The sequence below is a fragment of the Oreochromis aureus genome, linkage group 15 (genome assembly GCF_013358895.1).
Source record: "Oreochromis aureus strain Israel breed Guangdong linkage group 15, ZZ_aureus, whole genome shotgun sequence".
Lineage (NCBI taxonomy): Eukaryota > Metazoa > Chordata > Actinopteri > Cichliformes > Cichlidae > Oreochromis > Oreochromis aureus.
The window spans coordinates 39,155,234-39,179,517 of NC_052956.1; the positions used below are offsets into that span (position 1 = coordinate 39,155,234).

The window sequence follows — 24,284 nt, forward strand, 5'->3', positions numbered from 1 at the left end:
ACACACGGTAACCTGAAGCACATATTTCATGTTTCATAGTCATATTTAGTGTGTTATTTAGGCGCAGCACGATGGAACAGTGGTTAGTACTGTTGCATCACAGCAAAAAGGTCCTGAGTTTGATTCCACTATCTAGCCAGGACCTTTCTGTGTGGAGTTTGCGTGTTCCCCCGTGTCTGTGTGCTTCCTCCCATGCAATTAGTGGGGGTAGGTTAATTGGCTCTAAATTGCTCATGGGGGTGAGTGTGAATGGTTGTCTGTTAACAGACTGGTGACCTGTCCAGGTGGTGCCCCGCCTCTCTCCCTGTGGTTTTCATGGTTGAAAGGAGAAAGGGACTTCCAGTTGCGTTCTCTGCTTGCTTACCAAATCCTCAGTGTGCCATCCTAGCACGGGAAACTGTACATTTTAACACTGAATGACTTCACATGTAGTCTTTATTAAAAAGTTGTTACAAAAATCAAAGCTATTGATTGTCTGATGTTGAAAATGTAACCTTGCTCTCTGATGCATTTTGTCCTAATCATTCTTGGAAATGTGAATACAGGAAGTGTTTTATATTATCTTTCTATAAATTTGAAGAAAATTGAACAGAAACTCTCGAAACGAAGCCTTTGACCTTTCACTCCGAAGCCCATCAGCTAACTGGTCAAGACACTGGTCAGGTCAAGCAACAGAACCTAGTCAGGAAAGTTCACTGTCCCACAATACATTGAGACAGAGTATTCACGTGTATAGTTAAATGCATGTTTGCATTCCTAAAATTGAAATACATTTAGATATTTCTCTAACCAACAGATAATCCTCAGTGGGTTAACACAAATTTATTTTTTTTAATTATTATTAGTCTTTTATTTATCCAGGTAAAAATCTCATTGAGATTAGAAATCTCATTTTCAAGAGAGACCTGTCATCAAGTCAAAAATACACCACATAAGTACATTTATATTTGTTTTATATTTATATTTAATTTATTGTTTTTATATAATTGATTTACAATCAGGTTATATTAAGTCTGTGTAATATCCTGAACTTAAGCCTTTATCTTTTAGGACCAGTTTTAGTAGTAGCGTTTGTTGATGCCTGATATTTGGTCGGCAACCCATTCCAGCCTGCTCTTTCCTCTTTCCGCTTCTAAATCTTTCCAAGGAATTCTATTTTCTATCTGAAAATATTGAAAGCTATATTTGAATTTAGACGCCATGATAGCATTTTCACACTAGAATTCTCTATTTTATTTAAAATTAGAAAAAGTATGACGAACAAAAGGTGTGTATGATGAGCACACTCAATTGTCACCAAAAGAAATACTAGAATGCCGTCAACACTGCGTCCGTCTGTCCTCCAAACGTCTTTGGCTGACAGCAAAGGTGTGCAAAAGAAGACCAGAAGCAATGAGTGATTCATATCCTTTACTGTACATGTGATGCAAAACCCTGCCTGAAACATCCTGCAGCAAAAGTTCATTCAAGCAGACCTCAGATCAGCTGAGCTGCTGTTACAGAGTCCCGCAGGATTCAAGCTCCCTGCTTGCTTCTTCAATCTGATGTGATCAAAGGAAGTTAAATAATACATGCAAAGATACACGTGTAACAGCTCAGACTGTTACACTGTTACTTTATATGTCAGCTGTCAGAAACTTTAAAAAAAAGGTACAATTATACTCATCAAACACAAAACAAATACCATTTATAGTTGTAGCCCCACCCACTTCAACCCCACCCTGCAAATCTCTAACAGGCTAGATAAATAGAAGCAAAATGTTCATGTTCTTACATAAGCGTATAGATATAAATCAAATATACAGTTACATGCGTTCACCGTGACTGCTAGTTATCCAGTGTGTTCCGTCTGGCAAGAAGCTTTAAACACCTGCGCTCAGGTAAACGTGGCATCCAGCTGTGACACATCTGTCCAACGGAAAACTCGTGCTTTAACTGAATGGTTTAAAGAGGAACCAAATCACAAACTGAAGTCTGACTCACAGTCAGAAATTCAAAATCCCAAATATATGTTTTGTGACTGACAGTCTGAATGACCAATCACAGAAACTCCGGGTTTGATATTTCCTTTTTAATGATTAATTACTTCCCATGTAACCATGTGAAAACTCGGGTGAGTGATCTAAATTGAAGAGGATTATTTGATGCATAAATGCAAATATATTTTTTTCTAAATAAAATATGGGACAGTGATTAGACAGACAGACTGTTGAATTTATGAGAGGGTAAGCTTGTGATCGGCATGTCCATCCATCCATCAGTTTGTATAAATTTTGGGAGCAGTGTTGGTTATAGCTGTGGTTCCTCTTTAAAAAAGAAAAGCCCTTCAGGAACAAATGTGCTCCTCTTCATAATCTAGGATTTTGTATGGTGGCTGAGACAGAACACAAAGCAGAGGAAGCTGAAAAAACCGAGAAGACTTTTAGGCAGCTGTAAACACGACAGTGAGACTTTACTGCACCTCTTCACATGTTTCTGTTTAAAGTGCTTTAAAATGAGTTTCTTTAGACTCAGAATTGAGTCAAAAGAGTCAAAAGGTAGCTAAATCAAATACCAAATTTGACCACTATAGGCTTCATTGGATTGCTTCAACGTATTAATATTATTTACAAATTTGATAAATAATGACATTCATCCAGCCTGGTGTGTTGCACATGCAGCTTAATTAGCTTGTTTTAAAATAAAAGATTTGATCTTCAAATCAGCAGGGCGACTGTGTGGGGGGCAACAGTAGCTTGCCTCCACCAGTGTGTGAATGTGAGAGTGAATGAATAGTGGCATTGTAAAGCGCTATATGAAATCCAATCCATTATTAACTGCTCACTGAGAATCAAAGCTGTGAGATATTAGCTTAAGTTATCTTCCAGGTTCTGGATTTATATCTGACACGATGCTGGGATGCAGGTTTGCTGTTTGCAAAGTGAAAGCGGCTTGAAAAAGCAGAGACTGGACTGGTTTTATGTGAAGTGGTTCACTGTGGACTGAGCTCTCTGCTGAGAAACAACTTGTCAGTGTGGAGGTTCAAACGTTGATGATGTCATGCAGATGCAGCCTGACAGATTTCAGTTAAGCATCCTTAATTCACTTTCAGAAGCACAGTGAGAAAATGCTGAATTGCAAAGTAACAGTGATGATCATGTTCATTGCTTCTGCACTTTTACCGCTTTCCATTAGAATACAGCTGTTAATCTCCTGTACTACCACATCCCAAAGGTGTTCTGGTGGGTTCACACTTGCTATCGTGTTCATGAAATCCTTGGCATTCAGTCCATGATTGTTGGTATTAGGGTCCACAGTGAGCCAAGAAAACATTGCCCACAGCACTGCACCAGCACGAGGTGCCAAAACTGATGGGACAATGCAGACTTTCTCCAAGCTCTAAACTCTGGGGCTGAAAACTGACGGTCAGGTGGAAAAATGTTTATATGTTTATATCTTGATACAAAAACGGTTTTGACCTCAATAGATTTTTATCCTGTCACGCTGAGTGTACAGAGGTGACACTAATGTTTTTCTAGAATTTTACCTGTGTGTTAATTAGCATAACCTGCCAGGTATCTGTGTCTGATATGGTCATTTTGGTGTTGTCCTATCATAGCTGATGTTTCTGATGTAGGGCAACTGCTGGAAGTAAACAGTCACATTTTTGTGATGTCACAGTTTTGCAACCAGCAGTAAAGTACTTTTAGTTGTTTTGCCCAAACCTTCCAGGAAACTGAAAATATTTTTTAGTTCGCTAGGTCTAAAAAAAGCATAACCCCTCTCGCACGTGTGAAAGTCCTGATATTGAACCTTTCATTCACCTTACGCTAATGGATGCAGCTTCCTGACCAAGCTTGCTAGTGTTAGCTGATACATGAGCTATCTACCCTCTCATCTATTCAAAAAACCAACGTCGTGTCCATTCTTCATATGCAGTACAAGAAAACTGCTTGGTGGCAGTGCCAGCACCGATGGCCTGGGAGTCTGCTTGGTGGCAACGAGACAGGAAAGGATGCAGAAAACAATGAAGAAAGTATGAGGCATCCAGGCCTGTACATCTTGGAAAGCCTCTCCATGATTTTTCGGAGATTGTGGCCTTGCTCAGATAAACAACATCTGAAGCAGCCAGTTCATCATGAGCCTGTAGCTCCTGACCAGCCTCACTCAGTGAATAAGCAAACAAATTAATTGCTCTGTGTGAGCATATGTGCGGTCAGTTAAGAGGAATTTCCTGCACTGACTCGTGATAAATTCAGGACTTGTTGACTAATGAGCTGTGGTGTCGTGAGTGGACATTTGACACATTAAACAAAATGTTTGAGAAACCACTCGATAGCCAATATAGTGTTCTTAAGAACTCTAACATCTCCAAAACCTCACAGTGATTAACTACTGTGGAACCAGCTACGCAGTATAATGTTTCCTGCTAGGTAGCACACACTGTTGGCTGCTTTAAAGTGCTTGCTTCTGTTTTCTCAGAGTTTCTGTTGGTTCTGTCTTGGCCACCGTAACCTTAAGTATAAATGTAAATTGGATCTTTCTTGTCTCATCTCATTTTCTTTCCAGATCGCTCTGCATCTTTTCATTTCATTTTGGAAGCCCCTGTACAAAAAGAGGTAGAATGTGTGGTTTTAGATCGGATGAAAGGGGTTTATTTTCCACAAAGGTCAAATTTGGTATATTTGGGAGCTTAAACACTGAACATGTTTCTTAGCAGTAAAGATGTCAGTAATAACTTGTCTAAAACCAAACTACAGTATGTACAGTGCAAATAAGATCGCATCGTCACTGCTGATAAAGTGTAAACAACACAACGTTTTACGAGAAGATCACAAACACAAGTTACTTACCTGAACGCTACACACTGGAGGTACTCTATTTACTCATACAGCTGCGTGACCACGTCAGCGGGTGTCGACGGTAAAGAGTAAAAAGGATTAAAAAACTCAGAGTTTTACAGCAACATGAAAGTCTGAGCGTGCATGCTAAAAAAAAGGGATGCAGAAGAAGAAGAAAAAGCTGAGAAAAAAGCTGCGCTCTCTCTCTTTGTCCATGAATCAAGCGCATCTGTTCATGCAGGTGAGCGTTAAGTCATTGTGTAAGTTTAATAAAATACAATCAGTCTCTGTCCTGAGCATCACAGGAAAAGTCCACTTTCTGTGCCCGGAGAAGCAGGAGAAGCAGCCCAAGACATAATACTCGAGTCTCAGTTTGTCCCAGATCAGGACTTAAAGGAAAAGATCAGCATGGATTTCAGTTTCATGTTTATGTGTTAAGTATGGAGGAAATTCCACCTACACCTGCCAACAGACAGAAAGCATGAACATTAAACCTGGGGAGTTTAGGATTTTAGGAAATAATTGATTATTGCCTCTTTAAAGTTTTTCTTTTAAATTAGATTGTTGAATGTTTAGCTGCAGTAAAGGGGGGCCCACTGTGCCGCTCAGTTAGGGAATCCATACAGTATCTGAATGTTGGATTTGAACGTGATTTTGTCAAACCCAGGCAAGTTGTGGTGCAAATCTAATTCACAGCAGGCACAATCATCTGGCCCACAAACTGGTACAAACAGTCAGCTCTTTGCCAGATTTCGCCCAAATGTTACCACAGAAATGCTAAAGAAAAAAAAAAAAAGAGTCCAAAATTGATCCTAATTGCTCTGGTACCAGATACATTCATCAAGCTCACATGATAGCAGTCCAAGTCTGTTTACGAGATCTGGGCTGTAAAGTCTGAAGGTGGTGGAAAGTGGACTTATAACAAAGCTAGCTGCTTCTTTATTGCCAGTGATATGCTATGCTAAGCTAACTGTAGGACATGTGAGTGTTTGGTGCAAAATGTTGTAATGTTGCTTTAATGTGCGAGTCTGCAAAGACCAAAATAAATGTTTGCAGCAAAAATGAAGCACTTTTTTTCCTCCCTGAAGAAAACCTGTCGCTTTTTTCTCCGGTGATTAACCTCGTTGATGTTAGATGCAGATTTTATTGGTGAATCTGGGTTATTAAAAACTCAGTATGTGATAAACGGCTCAGTCAATAACTGCATTTAGTTGCAGTAATCCAGGAACTTTCTGGGTGTTAGTTTTTACTTTTACTGTTATAATGTGTGCTCCATTAAAGTTTACTTTGAAAGCCGCAGTGGCCTGTTTATTCTGAAGTTTCCCCAAATCTCTACAACTGAGATAGCAAGTGCAGAGTTAGCAAAGCTGAAAAATACTGCATCTCCTCAATTCATCATGTCTGAAACGAGATATTCAGCCGTCCCCCCAAAAACCACAATTTCTTCGAATCCGCTAACTTCTGTAAGCCTGACACTAGGTAAGCACATACTGCCTGTAGCAGATGAGAACATAAAATTTTGAACATTAAAAAAATATTACATTTAAAAAGAAATACAAAAACCGGCAGTAAACAAGTTTTCTAGAAGTCTGAAAATTGAGTTTTTTGCGTACATGGATAACTTTTACATACTTTCACCTTTTTATTTGAAATGTTGGCCATGTTTAATATTCAAAGCTCAAACTGTAGCATATTATAGAAAATAACAAAAAGAATAAAAACTAAAAGAATAATAGCTCCTTTTTGACACCGGTTGTAAGTAAGAAGGTGTGATAACAGACGCCATTGTCCAATGTCACTGATGGAGTGCTTCATTTTGGTTGTAAACACACACGTCACTGTCACTGGGTCATTTCTGTGGTAAGACAAATAAATTGTAGCTTTTCCGAGTTATTTTATTATTAGAATTTGTTCCAAATATGTTGAGTCTTTGCAAAAATATACAAAGTCTTGCTGATGTGCTAAACAATTCAGAGCTACTTGATGAAGTGCTGTAGTGGGTGAGCTAAATGCTAACACACCCTCCAGTCCAAATGTGCACGGCCTTGAAAACTGCTCCCCAGCATGCTGGTTATTTGTCACTGACTTAGCTTAACACATCCACTGTCTCAGTGAAAATGAGCACGCAAGCTCACAATACTACTGAGATTGCATTACTGAACAGAAACAATTCACATTTATTACATTTGTTGTGTTTTTAGTCCACCTTCACATAATCGTGTGTGTAAAGTGATTAACATGGATAATTGAAAGAAATTTGTCATATTTTAATAATTTGGGAGTAAAATTTAATTTTTAAATGTTAATTAAAAATTTTTTAATGTTATAAAGTAATTAAATGATGTTTTATTTAAATATATGCTACATTAATTTAAAAACCTTGGTGTTATTTTCCTCACCACGGTGAAAGAGCCAGAGCAAACGAGTGCTGATGGGACAAATTATTTTTACTTTTCCTAAATAATCTAAGGCCTTTATACTAAAAAACCGAAGATAAAACACCTGCCCATCTTCAGAAGTGTCCAGCAAACCCTCCATGAATCAGTATCTGTTAGCATGTAAGCCAAAGAGATCCCAGACTTGTGGTGATGCTGGTTAAATGTGCGCGATGAGCTGCAGATTTTAGGTTTACTGTAATTTGGTCCGAATAAGTTAATTTAGATGCTGAAAGCTGAAAGTTTTTTACTTCCGTGTGAAACTGAAGCAGAGTGGAGAATTTTTATAATTTTGCCATGTGATCACTGGCAGTGGGTGGTCTTACTGGTAGGCTCCGCCCCAGTTGTGAAGCCATTGCTGAGGTTGTTGGGACTTGGGGGTGAGCCCAGTGTGGGTGTGGCCCCAACTCTAGGGGTTGGCTCTATGACAGAGCAACTTTTCTGCGGCAGCCGGGGTTGGACCAGCATGCTTTTAGGGATTACAGATACTTGTCGCAGCCCATCAGCGCGCAGTGGCGGTCTGGTGGGGATGGGCCCTGTGGGTGTGACATCAGAGCTGGGTAGTTTGGGGCTGCGTGGAGGAGAGGGGCTGAGGGCGTTTTGGTCAGCAGACTTCGATTCAACTTCCTGTGGTAACTGCTGGTCAGGAGGTGGAGCCTCTTTGTCTTTTTGGGTGGAGCATGCAGACTCAGGAGGCGGGTCCTGCTGCATGCTGCTCTGCCTGGAAGCCCCTGAACCTGGAATGTCACAGCTGTCTGTGCGACGCCGCGAACCTTCATGCATCCGACTTGTGGCCACGACAGCTTTCATGGCCGCCTGTCAGCACACAAAAAAGTGAGTGAGTATTCAGGATCTTTTAAAAGTCTTTAAAGCAGATTTATCAACTATGTTTAGTTGATATGTATTTGCTTTCAGCTTCCTCTTTCCTGTTAAATATGTTTCTCTATTAGCCTGTCCTGTAATTTCCCACAGCCCGCTCTTATGTAAATCCTGTGATCACCAGAGTCAGACTTATCAATATCTTTACTGACAGTTTCTGACCTCATTCATGAAGTTTGAATCATCTGAAAGCCAAGTTTTGGTGTGTGGAATTTGGAGCCCTGGTGAAATTTCACCTGCAGTTTAACTAATATATATGTGTGTGTGTGTGTGTGTGTGTGTGTGTGTGTGTGTGTGTGTGTGTGTGTGATCTGGCTTTGTGGATAGATAAAGCTATGTATCAGCTGGACAGCAAGGAAAATGTATGCAGTGTTTTCTAATAATACTACGTAAAGGAAGCATATGTAAAAGTTCAGGCCACATAGTATACAGGTGCAGATGCTCTGAGCAGTTCTTGATTTCATTTCTGGCTTTATGTACAGGAGTCATTCCCGAGTTGCCCACAAAACCAATCACTGTGTCAGTTACAAAAATGAAACTATGACAAAGGACTGGCCTTAAGTTTGCGTCGAGCGTTGAACTCCTGTAGTTTCCTCTGGGTGGTATCCATATGAGAGAACCGGGCAGCTTTACCCAACACCCAGGGGTGCTGCAGGGCCTCCCGGACACTGAGGCGCTTGTGAGGGTCGAGGACAATCAGCTTACTGACCTGCGGACAAATCAGAAAGGACAAACTGTTCGGGTAAAGTCTCCGAGGCCTTCATACAAGTCCAAGTCCAATCTATGAATAAATGTTAAGATTCAAGATTTAGAATCAGGCTCATGTGAATTATCAAGTCATTCACTTCATTCTGAATTCAAATCACGCCAAGAAATGGATCTTTAGTCATTCAGAGGTAAAGGCCAAGGCAATTTAGCGTGTCAAGTCATTCCATAAATCTCTAGTTCCACGTCATTTCAAACAAGTCTCCACTCAAGATAAGTCAAGTCCAAGTCTAGTTTTAGTATTTTATAAGCCTTAGTCGTGTCAGTCGACACCAACCAAAGATCCAACACGTACCAAACGGCATCACAAATATACATCCAAGTCTAATATTGTTTGAAGTCCAAAGTGTTTCCAGACAAGTTAATATAAAATGTGAAGTCACTCTGAACATGTCCCAGTGATGTCACCAATCCCAGTCCATGCCCAGTATAAAGTCTTTCAGGTCAGTTTAAGTTTCTACTACGCTGCCCTGGCAGCAAGAGTTAGTACAAAACATGTCTGTGAGCTTTAAAATAAAGTGTGAGGTCCTGCACTTCTTCACATTTAACATAAATAATAATGTCAAATCATTGGTGTAACTCACCAGATCCTTAGCATTGAGAGAGACCTCATCCCACCACGGAGAAACAAACTCATAGTCACAGTTGAGGATACGACTATACATGTACTGATCCCCTCTTGGGTCGAAGAAGGGCTCAAACCCACAGAGTCTGGGGAAAAAACAAAAGGCAAAGAGTCTAGGAAAGGACGCCTATTTTGCCATCACTTCTAGATGAGAAACCACAGCAGTGTGTTGCTCTCAGATCCATTTGAAGGCAGCATTAACACGCTTAATTGCTGTCTGAGGAAACCAGATAAACAGGATGCAGACTTTCACATTATGTCATTGTGTTAAATGGCTGTTATGAATCAGATGGAAGACCATAAAACTTATATACTGATGGGAATGAGTCAGCAATGAATATATATGTGTGAGTGTACGCTTGGACTGGCAGCAAGGTGTTAATGGACTCACAGGATGTAGAGGATCACGCCCACCGACCACATGTCCACCTCAGGGCCGTAGGCATTTCCCCGCAGGATCTCTGGAGCTGCAAGCAGAAGAGTCTGTTAGACAGCAGATGGCTGACAGAAGCTCTAACAGAGAGTTTTTGAAATCCCACAGAGAACAAGCTACAGGGAACGCATTACTGCCCACTCGCATATATCACTGCAACACAGGTGAATAAACACATCTACTACTGATACTACACCTACTACAGCAACATCTACAGACACCATCCAGAGCGTCAGCTGCCATATCGTTACCACGTTACCTTTCCCCACACCTCAAAGTGCTGCTCATTTGCTGTTACTACACCACCACGTCCTGCTGCTGTGTCATGTCGTATCATTGAGATTAAAGATCCCACACTATGCTGGAGTGTTTGTGCAGTCATTTTTGAGGATATGCTAATTAACTCACACATTAAGCAAATCTCTAGGACTTCTTTCATTTGCACATCATTGTCAAAATCAGAAGCATCCTATCTCAGAGTAATGCTAAAAAATCATTTTTAACGTTGTAACTTCTCATTATCTGGTTGTCCTTCAGCCTTCAGCTGATTAGAAAGATCACAGTGCAAATACTGACATAGTAACTTCTCTTCACTACGTCCTGATAAATTGAGAATTTTCACATGATACTCGTAGCACTTCTCCATCACTCTTCTCTCATTCACTTTTTTATGCTTCTTTTCAGTATGTTGTGTTGTCCTATTTGTTGTTTCTGTGTGCTGTGTCTTATTTTTGCCATCTATTCTTTCCTCTGAGCCCGGCTGGTTGCAGCAGATGGCAGCCCCTCCCTTTTCCTGCTGGAAGTTTCTTCCTATTAAAAGGCAAAAATTTTTCTCTCTCTGATTGCCAAGTGCTGTTTATAAGGGCTCGTTTGACTATTTTGTGTTATAATGCAGTAGGCTTTCAACCTACAATACAAAGGACTTTGAGATGACTAATGTGTGATTGGAGGCCATATAGATAAGAATACAGCAAGCTTAAATGAATGTGGTATTCCTAGTTACGCTACACCAATGTGGTATTTTTGTACTCACCGCAATACCCTGGAGTACCGCAGACTGTCTTCATGGTCACTTGGTCATCTATGATTTTTGAAAGACCAAAGTCAGCTGTAAAAGAAGAGAATTTTTTCTTTCATTCAGACTGAAGCAAGATAAAAACCTTGTAATGCATTTGTTTTGTGCAGTTTCCTGTTTCTATATTAAGAGAAATGAGGGGGTGAAGCAGTGGAGGTGGAGGAAAATGTGTTTTTCTGCAGGCAAGTCTCTGAACTAAAGGAAGGTGTTGGTGCAGAGGAGTTTCACTCGAAAGGAACGGAGGCTTCCATCTGTATCTGTTAGCCGAGGGCTCGCTGGCCATCTGGACGCAGAGGAGCTTCTCCAAAAATGAACCAAATTCTGTGCCAACAATATGTTTCTGTGAGAGTTTTTACCTCTCAGACTAAACAAGCTCTAAATATGATACTGTCACAACTTTAATGCCTCAAATGCAGCCAAAGACACTAAAGGTTGAGCTGGATGCAAAACCTAAATTTAAGACTAATGCTAAATCTGTATGCAAATGTTTGGGCACCCTTTCTCACAGCAAACTCCAGTGTTCATACATATTTTCAGGGCCACAAGACGACCACAGTTTCTGGGTAGTTTGTGGTTATTTTAAGAATGTTGTTTTTTATTTTACATAAAGTAAAAGCTGGAATAATTGAGTTGGTAGGAGCAGATTTGAAAAGAGTCTTTAGGGCAGTTACTTACATGTTATTTGCAAATGCAGATGGTGTTGTACTTTAGAAAGTACAAAAATTAGAATAAACAGGGCAATAATTTCCTGTTGTTATGAGCCAGGAAACTAGTTTTCTTTTTACTTTCAGGTGTTTTAGATCATCTACGTCTCATCACAGTCATACTCAGCATTTCCAAACTGCACTGTTTCAACACTGATGATAACAGACAGCGTGGTAGATAATAACAGAAAAAATTTGAGAGAAACTGATTATTTTCCACAAGTTGTGTTGGAACATGATAAACTTGTCATGTCAGTCTGTTGTATTCAGGTGTAGAGGTGGCAGTTTGTTACCTATCTTCAGTGGAGCATCCAGAGACAGGTCGGCGTACAGCAGATTCTCTGGTTTAAGGTCACGATGCACAACACCGTTCTCATGTAAATACTAAAGCACAGAGAAGAAAAGCATGAAAAAAGTGGGAAAGATGATCCAATTGTTGCCTGACTGAAACAATTTGCAGAGCTCATCAAGCGGAAACTTCCTGGACTGAAAAATGAACCCAGAGCTTAAGTGCATTTACTCTAATGGCCACTTGAAGCTTGAGGCCAAAAGCGAGTCAGTCCCCATGGACTCCCAAGTTAAAATCCCCAACTTTGCAGCAAAAATAAACACGTTTATAGCTTTAGAACTGGAATAGAACCCACAGACGTGTTCTTGTTTTTCTTTCCACAGTGACACACGGTGCTTGTTCATAGGGCGATGTTTGATTGTTGGGATTATCTCTGTATTACTGAGGGGTCTTTACCCTACAATATAAAGCACCTCAGGGCATGTTGTGATTTGGTGACGTATAAATGAAATCAAATAGATTATAACAGTTAGATGTGCTTTGTTGCTTGGTTTGGAGACAGTGGCTCTTAAAAAGACAGGACACTGAGCTGGAGGTGGCTACACTGAAGATTTTCCAAAGACCTGGATGGACAGCATTAAGAATGAGTATATCAGAGGAACAGCTCAGGTTGAGCAGCAAAGATATGTATAGGAGGGATAGTTTATTTATTGGACAAAGGATGTTGAAGATGGAGCTGCCAGACAGGAGGAAAAGAGGAAGACCGCAGAGAAAGTTCATGGATGCAGTGAAGCAGGATATGCAGAGGGCTGTTGTGACAGAAGGGGATTTTAGGGATAGGGTGGAGGCAGGTGATCCTCTGTAGGGACCCCTAAAGGAAGCAGGTGAAAGAAGAAGACGCAGATTTCTGCATCAGTGTTAGCTAGCTAGCTTTAGTTGAAAACATTATTCAAATATGGTCATTTCCAACTGCAAAAAAACAAGACATGGATGGAGTTACGGCTTGATGTTGAATCACAAAATCAGTTGTTGACATTGTGAGGAAGACAAAAGAGCCTCCTTCATGCTGGTGAAGGTGTTGGGTTGTAATTCAGAACAGGCAGACGGGCTCCATGTCGTTTTTCGGTTCTGCTTTGATGTTTGGCAATCTAAAAGTTTAAATATGGATTTCTTTTTATATTCTGTTTCTAATTTCAAACACAACCTTGTAGGCTCTTTACTCCGATGCTGAGAATCTGCTATTTAAGATGTTGCTGTGTTCAGGGACTGCGGGATGTTTCTGTGCTACAGATTAATGCCACTCACATCACATACAACAAATACAACAGTACTGGAATCCCCCCCCCCCAAACACACACACACACACATAAAGGGGCGTATGTTTCTCTGCGTTGTAGATGTAGGTCAGCTGTGGTCAGTGTGTGCGAGTGTGTGCGAGTGTGTGCGTGCGTTAATCCTCTCTGGTTTTAATCTGTTCAGCAGCAGGATGGAAGCAGCTGTTACATAAGAGACCTGCAGCCACTGCACGCTGCTGCCATGTGCAACAACACTGATACCAGCAACACCTGCAACTAAATCAACCACGGCTACAGCAACTCCTGCAGCTACAGCAACAGCTGCAACTAAACAGGGTAATTTCTGCAATTAAACAAACAAATGAAACTACAATAATGTCACTTGCTATATATATAAATTACTGTAACTATGCCAACCACTGCAACTCATGCTGTACCTCCTACTAGACATACCAATTACTGGCACTAAAACAAACCTGGTAACTACAGCAACGTCTGTGACTTTAACACAGCCAGCTATGTAACCAATCAAGCTCAAAACACTTGCACCTAAATCTAATTTATTGCTACAACAAGCCCTGCAGCCAAAAATTGCAAATCCTGCAAAAGCAGCAACACCTGCAAGTAGTGGTTAATATCAAAATTAATTAAAAATTTGCAAATGTAGCAACAACTTCTGCAAACAAACAAACAATCTCCTCCCCCAGCTAAACATGGTCGTGACCACAACTCATTCAACCCTTGCAACTACAGCAATACCTCCAACTGAGCCATGCTCAGAAACCAAATGAGTTTATATACATATACATATATATATATATATATGTGTGTGTGTGTGTATATATACACACTCTTTGATACAGCTGTTGTATGCCTCCACATTAATTCCATGCTAAAGCCTGAATAGCACCAAACCTCAGTATAAACACATCAACACCTGTGTTTGTTCCCCTGAGTTTGTCTTGACAGGCAGACACGCCTCTCAGCCCGAGTGTGTTTTTCATTATGATTACAGACAGAACCGCAGCTGCAACAAAAAGCTTCAGACGATCATCAAAAGATTGGGATCTCTCATGCTGGCAATAATGACATGTTATTATGATTCACTCGCTTCTTTAATCAGCTCATTCTGTATTTCTGTGTTCAGTACAGTGTTGTATAAGCATGCCAGTGAATGCTTCTTGGTTTTGTATTAAGCATAGCATGCTGACCTTTAAATATGATTTTGTGCCACTTCAACGTTTGATCAAATCTGTTGAGAAACAGGAAGATTGTGATTCATCAGCTGGAGGAGGGAGCTACACGAGGAAAAAAATCCTCTTCTGAATGGTAAGATAGCAGACTTCAGTTAGAGCCGTATAATGTTTCTGTGCTAATGAAATGTCACATCTAGTTCTTTCAGATAAATATCAGCTTAATACGTTTCTAGTCAGCCTGTGACCAAAAAAATGGTAAATTAGCTTCATCAGATGAGAAAAAAAAGCCCAACACCTTTGACAGTGTTGATTTAATTTTACATACATTGCCTCTACGGATTTGACGACCTGCTCTCCATGAAACCTTTCTGATCTAAAAACAGACTGTTTAAAGCTGAGGTTTGGTGTGAGGCTGCAGAGACTGAGCAGAGCGGGTGGGGGTGAGCAGTAATCTAATGAGCAGAGGGGTGGATGGAGGTAAATGATCCACAGACAGCAGAGACGCTGCAGCTGATTGATCAGAAGCAGAAAACCCAGACAGAGCTCAGGTTCCCAGACCTTCTTCCATTTTAAGTCTTAAAATAACAGCAATTACTGTAATGTCAAAAGAAACTAAACGTGGAAACTACTGCAACTGAATTAACGACTACATCAAAAGAAGCACCTGCAACCAAACATGGCAATTGATGCGACACGTGTAACTAAACATAGCAACTACATCAAATAAACAAACTAGTGGAATGACAGTAGCAGAAGCTGGAAATGAATATGGCAACTATTGCAAAATAATGCAGCCAAACCAACCATGCTTCAGCGGAAGAAACTGCAACTAAGCATAGTAACTGCTGCAACCATACCAATCAGTTACGAAATATACAAAGTATAGCAACACCAACCAATATATATTAAATTGAGCCTCAATGTCAGCTGTCAGCAGCCACTCCAAATAAAACTGCGACTACTGAAAATGTGATTAAGCATCACTACTGTGCAACTAAACCAATTACTGTAGTATCAGCAGCACCTGCAGCATGGAAGCTACTGCAACCAAACAACAACCACTAAACCAGCTACTGCAGTGACAGCAAGACCGACAACTATACAATGAATCCACTCCATCTAAGCCATGCAATTTAAGCTACACATGTAACCAAACATAGGTCAAAAAATAAGCCACTCCTGCAAGTACATCAACTACTGTAACAAAGGCAGCACCTGGGATTAAACATGGGACGTACAGCAACTAAACTTTTGGCTTTTAATTAGTAACAGTTGCATTTGGGCCTGTAAAGGTTATTTATATGCAAAGAGGCTGTTTCTGTAATTCCTTTCAGGATTTCTGTAGTTCCTCTCATTGCCTGTAGCCTGTAGAGGCCTTTGTTTCCACAATAATTCAATTTTTTATTACAATTTAATAAAACGCTGTCAAAGTCAAACCAGACACTGAATACAGCATCTTACCGCCACAGCCTCCAGTATCTGTTTGATGACATGAGCGGCATCTCTCTCACTGTAGTAACCACGTTCCACAATCCTGGAAACAAAAATACAGTCAAAGATAAAATGACATGAAAATCAAGAGCAGCATGACATCTTGTTATTTCTCTTTATCTTTTCTCTGATTGGTTACACTTTACTAATGTACGTGTTTGTCTGGTTCGGTTTTCCAACAGAGATGTTGGAAAAAGCTGTTAGTACTTTTATTCTCTTTGACTTTTGCATCTCAGTTTAGAAGTCTCAGGACAAACTGAACAAACCACTGTAGCTGTAGCAGTTGTAGCCTGTAAAAATGGAAACTTATGCAGTCAAAACAACCACATCACATTACACCAACAACGCCAACGAAACACAGCGACACCTGCTGCAACTAAACATGTTAATTTATGTAAATGACCAATCACTGACACTGAAACTTCAGTAACACCTCCAGTAAACGTGACAAGTTCTTTAATAACAACATGAGTAACTTAACACAGGGACCTCTGTGCCTAAACATAGAACTTCAGTTACAGAAACGGCCGAACAGGACACAACTTCTAAAACACCGAAAGTACTGCAACTCCGCCATTCGCTACATCATATACAGCAAATCAGCAAATCGGCAGCTAAACACACCAACTCAACATCTGTAACTAAACATAACAACAAAATGGATCAAGCCAAACTCCACTATTCACCAACACAACTGATGCAGCATATGCAACCACTGATGATACAGCAATACATACATCTACACACACCTGCAACACAGCAACTACTGCCATTACAACAACACAACCTACTAAACACAACAGCTACTGTAACTGATCTCCAAACTATAGCCCAACTTGCAATCAGAAATTTCTCAAACTAAGCCAACCAGTGATACTTTCAATTAAACACAAAAATTACAGCAATGTCAGTAGGACAGCTAAAGCAGCTAATGTGAGTGTGTACGTACCGGTCAAAGAGCTCTCCTCCAGTCACCAACTCCAGCACCAGAGCAATGTCTGTGTCTGTCTCAAAGATCTCCTTCAGCTGGATCTGAGCCACAGGCAAGCACAAAAAGCAAAAAGTATATTAAAACTGCACGAGCGAATACTGAGAGTCATATATGTCTATAACAATGTCCATATAAACATAGAACTTCAGTGGGACTGTTGTTAGTTGCTCTAATTACTGGTAATTTAATTGAATAATTCACTCTCAGAGTGCAAAAATGTCCAGTTTTGTCAAAGTCATTGGTGTTCCTCAGTGACACATGAAGATGTCTTATAGAATGGCATGCTGGGTTTGGTTATGTCATTCCCAACTCTAATGTGAAAGATATAAGCACAATCTTTTCCTAAACCATTTTAGGATTTTAAGTGTCTGAACCTACTAATTATCTATCAGCATAAAGCCTAAACCTAACCTAACTAAGCACTTTATAGAACCTAAGTCATTTCTATCCATCCATCCATCCATCTAATTATGCAATTCAGGGTGGATTAGATCTTAATTAATTCTGATATCAACCACTTTTTACAACTTAATCCCAGCCTAGGCCTGTAAAAATTTTCAAGGATCGTTCAGAGCCTAAACCCAGCCTTTAAAGCCTAAGTAGCTTTTAGTGCCAAAGCCTAACCACCAGGTAAACAAAAGGCACTAATAGAAACTGCACTAACAGTGGAAGGCAAAACCAACTGACTCTGCCTCTGGTACATAAACACTCGATATCACTTAAAATATGTTTGAGAAGAGCAAGCACTTTAAAGTATTTTTGAACTTTACAAGCAGGAACATAGTGTTTCCAGTCATCATTGTCCCAGATTCAACAAATAAAGAAACAAACACGAAACAGACAATCGACAGTTCAATACTTACAGTACAATAAAAAAAAGCACACACATCACATACTTTGATGTGGTGCAGTTTATCGACCTGGATCTGCTTTTAAAATAGTACTAAGAAAAGAAAAACAGAACTGATGAGTCAGTCTTGTCTTAAATAAAATATTAGAATACATGCTATAGCTCACATACTTGGTAGATGAACTCTGGCCCATGCTCAGATTGAAATAAAGTTGAATCTAAATTCTTACGAGCTCAAAAACAAGTGTTTTAGCTCACATTACAGGGTCGTGTTTAAAATCAGTGATACAAAGAAAAGAGAGATTTATGGGGAAAATTTTAGAGTCGACTGAAAATAAGAGATTATTCAGTCACACCAGACCAGTGTGTGTTCAATGAAACAACTGGTCAACATGAACTTTAACAATAAAAATGAACTGATTTATTCTGCATATTATAAAGTAAGTCATTAATTCATATCCTGGCAAGAACCCGAAGTGTCTGTTTTGGTGTTTTCTACCACATTTCTTCATATTTTGCACTTATTTCAACTATGTGTGACTCACATGAATGGACCAAGAATAATTCCTCAAAGTTCACAGCTCTACAACACTTTTATCCAACAACATTAAAAGCTGTTGGAAAATTTTGGTCAAGTAATACATATAAATATAGTACAAGTGACCTGACTTGAACTAGACCACTCACAGTCTGGGAGCTTATTGGCTATCGTCTGATGGGGTTAGCAGATCATTTGGGGTCTAGTGGATCTCTGGGCTAAGACTTCCATTTCCACCCATCAAATAATTCTTTACAAATGCATATCCATGTTTAAATTTCTGATGGTTTTGAAAATGCATTTCAGAAAAAAGTTTACCGGCATGCAGCCAAATGAACCAAGGCTGGGTCCAAGAACAACCCAATTCCCACAGACGCCCTTAAACAAGCATCGTTACAGCTCGGCAAAAAACCTGTTTTAGGCACTCAACCCTCTTTTCAATTCAGTTTAATTTTATTCATTTAGTGCCAAAGCACTCAAAGTGCTTTATAATGTAGGGTAAAGACCCTACAGTTATAGAGCGAAAGCCCCAATGAAATATATAGCATATACTTACAATGTTTGGGTGAGAAAGACGCAGCAGAACGCCGATTTCGGTGCGAACAATTTTCTTGTCAATCTGCAACAGAAGAAACATTATCAGAATGGACAGATTTACCCTTATAAGCCAAAACATAACAAATATCTTCTGCCAAAACAGTGTTACCCTACAGATTTTTGAAGGTTTCCTGTATATCACAACGATATTAGCAGCAGATCCGTCCAGGAGGTTGGATTGGTAGCCACCAAGAATCAGAAGAAGCCACCCCTCCAAACACAGTTTGGCAAACCAACATGTGACTTTGACTCCTCGACTTTGACTTGCACTGTTCTAACTGGACAGTCTACGTTATTTTCTTCATCATTTCTTGCTAATAATGTTTCGACTCATCTGTGCACATGTTATATATTGTTGGACCGCTAAAGTCTCCATCATGCTGGTTCACTGACCGTTTTCTTGAGGACTTTGACGGCGTAGGGTTTCTGGGTCTGTTTCTCCTCACAGCGATACACAATGGAAGTCGCTCCTCTGGAAGGAAACACAAAACATTTAAACCTGAACACTGCAAAGACCTGTGTGTACAACATGGAAACCAGACCGAACTACTGAAAAGGAGCAATTGAGATTCTTTTATTGGAGGCAAACAGGCACTTGAACTAAGTACTAAAATTTAGTTTCATTTTCAGGAAACACTGATAATTATTCTACTGTATGAATGACACAACATTTAGACTTTTTACTGGTTCCTGCTGGTTCTTAAATGTTGGTGCAGTGACAAAACCCCCCAAGAAAGTAGTGGTTGTTCCACCACAGGGCATTCAGACATGTAGTTCCACTAGACCAGGGGTAGGCAACTCCAGGCCTCGAGGGCCGGTATCCTGCAGGTTTCAGATCTCACCCTGGGTCAACACACCTGAATCAGAGGATTAGTTAATTACCAGGCCTCTGGAGAACTTCACGACATGCTGAGGAAGTAATTTAGCAATGTGAATCAGCTGTGTTGGATCAAGGACACATCTAAAACCTGCAGGACACCGGCCCTCGAGGCCTGGAGTTGGACACCCCTGCACTAGACTATACGACGGAGAATTAGGGCCACATTAAGAAAACCAAATGAGTGTCCACTTTGATATTAAAGTCAAAATTTCTAGATTAATTAGAAATTTGAAATGCAGAGATTACGGTTGTCATGTAAAGCCAAACATCTGCCATGGCTCCTGTTCCCTCTACAAAATGCCTCGTGTAGATGAGTTAGTGAAACAAATTGATCATCTGTCTTATTGTGTCTTGTGATACCGCATACATCCTCTTTATTGTACGAGGGTGCAACCATCGATATTCTCGCAGCTGTCCACTGCCAGCCATTTCATTTTGTACAAATCCAGCCAACTCTTCCAGGTTTGTGTGGGGTTTTCTTTCTTTTCAACTCCTTATACCTCCCACCACACTGTGTTCACGTGCTAAAAGAGAAATAATTTCCTTAACGAAACCAATTTTGAAGTACAATTTCACTACCTCATCTACACAAGACTTTTTATAGAACGTACAGCAGCTGTGGCAGCTGTAGTCTCCACATTTTCCACATCTCACACATTTTTCTCAATTAACATAGAGGCCTCAAATCTGTAGATACTTTTGGTCCTACAAGAGGAAGTCCTTGTGTTTGAAGCATGCACAACGGTGCATCCATCCAATAATGGCCCAGCAGATTCTGCAATAGAATCTGGCAGCAAGAAACTCAACTTATTCTGTTACTCAAATTAAAAAGGTTTAGATAAGGTTTAACAGCTGGTGGACGTATACAAAAAAAATCAAGTTGAGTTTTTATTTGACATGTTTTATTTCCATCTTTTCTGTTATGTGTGTGCTTTTTTCTTTTCACACCTGCCTGTTAAAGTTAGACTTAAGTTAGATTATGGCTGGAAGCAAGCTGGGTTTCGGTTAGGATTAGAGTAAGATTACTTAAGGGTAAGTCCAATTAATTCATGGTCACAACCATAACCATAACTGTGTGTGTGTGTGTGTGTGTGTGTGTGTGTGTGTGTGTGTGTGTGTGTGTGTGTGTGTGTGTGTGTTTAGGGGTCTGGTATTCTGCCGGGACAGATGGAGGAAACAGATCCATCTGAGAAGCAACCACAGACACTCTCTCTCTCACACACATAGTCCTGGCTGGTCTCCATGGCAACAGGACACCTGGTAATAGAACTGGTGGCGGCATGCTCACACGTTTGATTTCACTGCTGACATCATTTTCATCATTTTCTGCAGATCTGCTGTCAGTGTTGTGGGTGTTGGTGTTTGCTGAGATAACAACAAACACAGTGTGTAAATACACACAGTCCACTGCACCACTGCATACTGTAAACATTCAAACAACAAACTAACTGCCCGAGCTCCAACAGTCTGCAGGTCTCTTTCACGACTCATCTTTGTTGTCTTTTAGCTCAAATTCCATGTTTGCCCTGACTTTTTATGGTTTTTAAACACGAGCCACACAGACTGGGAGACACTGAGGAGGAAAGCTTAAAGCACACCAGTATAAATGTACAGAATTAAACTGCTGCAGTCATAGCTTCAGTAAAAGTAGAGACGTGTAAGCTAAATGTACTTTAAGCAACAGAAGTACTTATTGATCAATGTAAGACATTTGAATTTATTTCTTTTTATGTTGTCATTTTTTATGTTTTAAAATATCCACATCAATACTGACTGAAAACCTGGAAGATATCAATATGATTTATTAATAAAAATCTGTAAAGTGTTCAAATATATTAATAAAATATTTGAAAAACTGTATTGTAAATTGTTCAAAAAACTTAAATCAGCAAATGGAAATAATTCCCCTTCTATCATTAAAAAATAAGTATGAAATTGGATAGATGCTAGCACAATATTCTAATTTACCAGCTAGATAGAGCTAAAAGCTAAATAACGAAATCAAATAAGTCTTAAAAATGCTAAAGCTTTTTGCTAAAAATATACCTCATTTTAAAAATCATTATAAATGTGTATAGATAGATAATACCAGATAGATAGGTTATACGCATGCACCAAGCACGTGATGTAGCTGTGTTTTACTGTTGTCGTTCAATATTTTTAACAACCATCACTTAAATCTGCTTAAAGTGGCCCAGTCTGAAATCTTATACTGATTACACAACGTGAATGTGCAGACAACAAGATGCTGCGCATAAAACACATTTTCACTCTGTGATTACACAAGAAGACAAAGATTGCTGACACCATTTTGACACCAAAGCTCAAGCTTTGTTTTCTTGCTTCTGCTCCGGTGTTTCCCGTTAAATACTAACAGGAACCAGTATTTAACCGGTATCTTATACAAATGAGTAACTCTGTAATCCACGGGATGGATTATAAAGTGTGGCCAAAGTTAATCCTGAAGGATCACATGGACCCCTCATGTAGGCAACTTTGGCCCAATGAAGTGTCCATATGAACTCGTCAGTTTTCCCCTGTCCCCCCCATAATGTGCTCCAGACCTGCCCAGCTCCGAGCTCAGGGTGTAGAATTCCTCCACCGTCCCGTCCCGCCTTGATCCGTCCACCCAGAACTCCACCGGCTCCGAACCAGGCCGGGACGTCGGCATGATGATAGCAGAACTCCCCCAAACCAGCACCAAGACGACCGGGACCGAGTCACAGATCACACCAGTTCCGGGACCGGTTCAGACCGGGCCAGATGTGACCCGATCAGAACCAGGAGCAGAGTAATCCAGATCAGATCTCAGATTTAAATCCAGCTCGGTAAAGCCCAGATTACAGTCACGGAGGGGGGATGATTCATGATCCTGATGGGCTTTAATCCAGACCAGCAGGGGGAGGAGGAGGAGGGGGATCCGCCTGCTCCCTCAAACTCTCAATCAGGACCGCTTATCTGTGAGGAAAGGGCAAAAACTAAAGGAACAAAACAAATACAGCGAACCCCCGGTGATGAGCACGGCTCTTTAATCCAGACCGAAGCTGGAGCCGGGATCCAGACGTTCCAGGTCCAGATGTGTCGCAGCTTCCATCGGGCCCTAAAAACCTCTCAGACGTCGGATCAGCTCAGTCCATCATCATCCTCCCGGGTTTTAGCCTTAGTATCTCCGTGTTTTTACCGGCAGAAACGGACCGTCCGTCTCTCCGGAGCGCAGCAGCCTCCCTCCGGAGATGCAGCCCACAGAGCCACCACACCAACACCGAAGAGTGGGTGCGTGTCGGGAAACAGACTGCGACCGGGGTGAGTAGGTGGAGGATGTCAGCGTCCGATGCTCAGGGGTCTGATTCCCGGGTAGGTAGATGTCTGCTGGATCTGCGGAGAGAGAGATGCTGCTGTAATCTCACAGCCCCGCCCCGCTGCCACCCCGCAAACCAATCACAGCCCCGCGGGGGAGCCGAACCCCACTCCTATTGGACCACCGTCCTCTCAGTCACCGAAGCTTCTGTCAGCAGCCTAAATACAGAAATAACCTAAATACATAAATGTACATTAGCGTGACATGTGGAGACTTGCCCAGCGCCACAGAAGCACAGCACTGAAACACTGAAGTGTTTCCTTCTTTGCATCTCATCAGTTTCTGGTCAAGTTTTAACCAACAAACAGGAGACGCGCACCACGGCTTTATTTGCAGTTTGATATAGTTTTGTGCTAAGGATTATTATTGTTTCTAAGCTAAGCTTTTACTTTCTATATTTCAAAGACATCATCATGGGGTAGCCTTGGGGCAACAGCTTCTTGACTTAAACAAGCTGCATGACTTTTATTTGAGCACTCCAGAGTGTGGAAAAATGAAAGAGACATTAAAAATATTATCAAACTGAATTCCGGGACTCCGTAAAGATATTTGTGAACACGGGAGAGGATGAGTGCACAACACTAAATACACCAGTATCTGAAAAGAGAAGCCAGTGAAAAATGCTTTAAACCTGCAGTCCGTCTAATATCCACCAGATGGCGCCTCTCCTGATTGTACAGAAGTCCATAGTAAACTAAAAAGAGCTCAACCAATATACAGTTTTACCAATACTGATATCTGGTCATTTGAAAATATGAATTTAAATATGCTGGCCAATATTTTTATTATTGTTAAACTTTTAGAATGATGAAAGATAAGCATAAATCCCTGATCTGCTGGTTGTTGTATTTTAGTTGCCATCAGCAAAGTTGCAGAGTGCCCTCCAGTGGAAAAAATGTCTATTGTCAGCACCCATAATACGAATGAAGGCTGTTTCTCCTGTCTCTACTTTCTAAATTTTTACTAGTCACTTTTCCTTGTTACGTTGATACCTATACGTCATCAATTACATGAAAATATCGGCTTACCAATAATCCAGTAAAGTAAATATGATATACAAAAG

At 40.5% G+C, this 24,284-nt stretch overlaps 1 protein-coding gene across 1 annotated transcript; it reads right to left on the reverse strand.

Annotated features, from left to right (window-relative positions):
* Nucleotides 1–1,395: 1,395 nt before the first annotated feature.
* On the reverse strand, nucleotides 1,396–23,226 carry si:ch73-60h1.1 (calcium/calmodulin-dependent protein kinase type IV). The gene is made up of 12 exons (XM_031756186.2): nucleotides 22,428–23,226; nucleotides 19,377–19,455; nucleotides 18,943–19,005; nucleotides 16,957–17,039; nucleotides 15,978–16,050; nucleotides 12,030–12,120; nucleotides 10,991–11,065; nucleotides 9,916–9,991; nucleotides 9,484–9,610; nucleotides 8,691–8,843; nucleotides 7,582–8,071; nucleotides 1,396–5,282 (listed from the first exon to the last, which is right to left on the reverse strand). Exons 1-12 carry the CDS (start codon nucleotides 22,532–22,534, stop codon nucleotides 5,248–5,250), a joined length of 1,452 nt encoding a protein of 483 aa, XP_031612046.2. The 5' UTR covers nucleotides 22,535–23,226; the 3' UTR covers nucleotides 1,396–5,247.
* Between the last annotated feature and the right edge of the window lie 1,058 nt (nucleotides 23,227–24,284).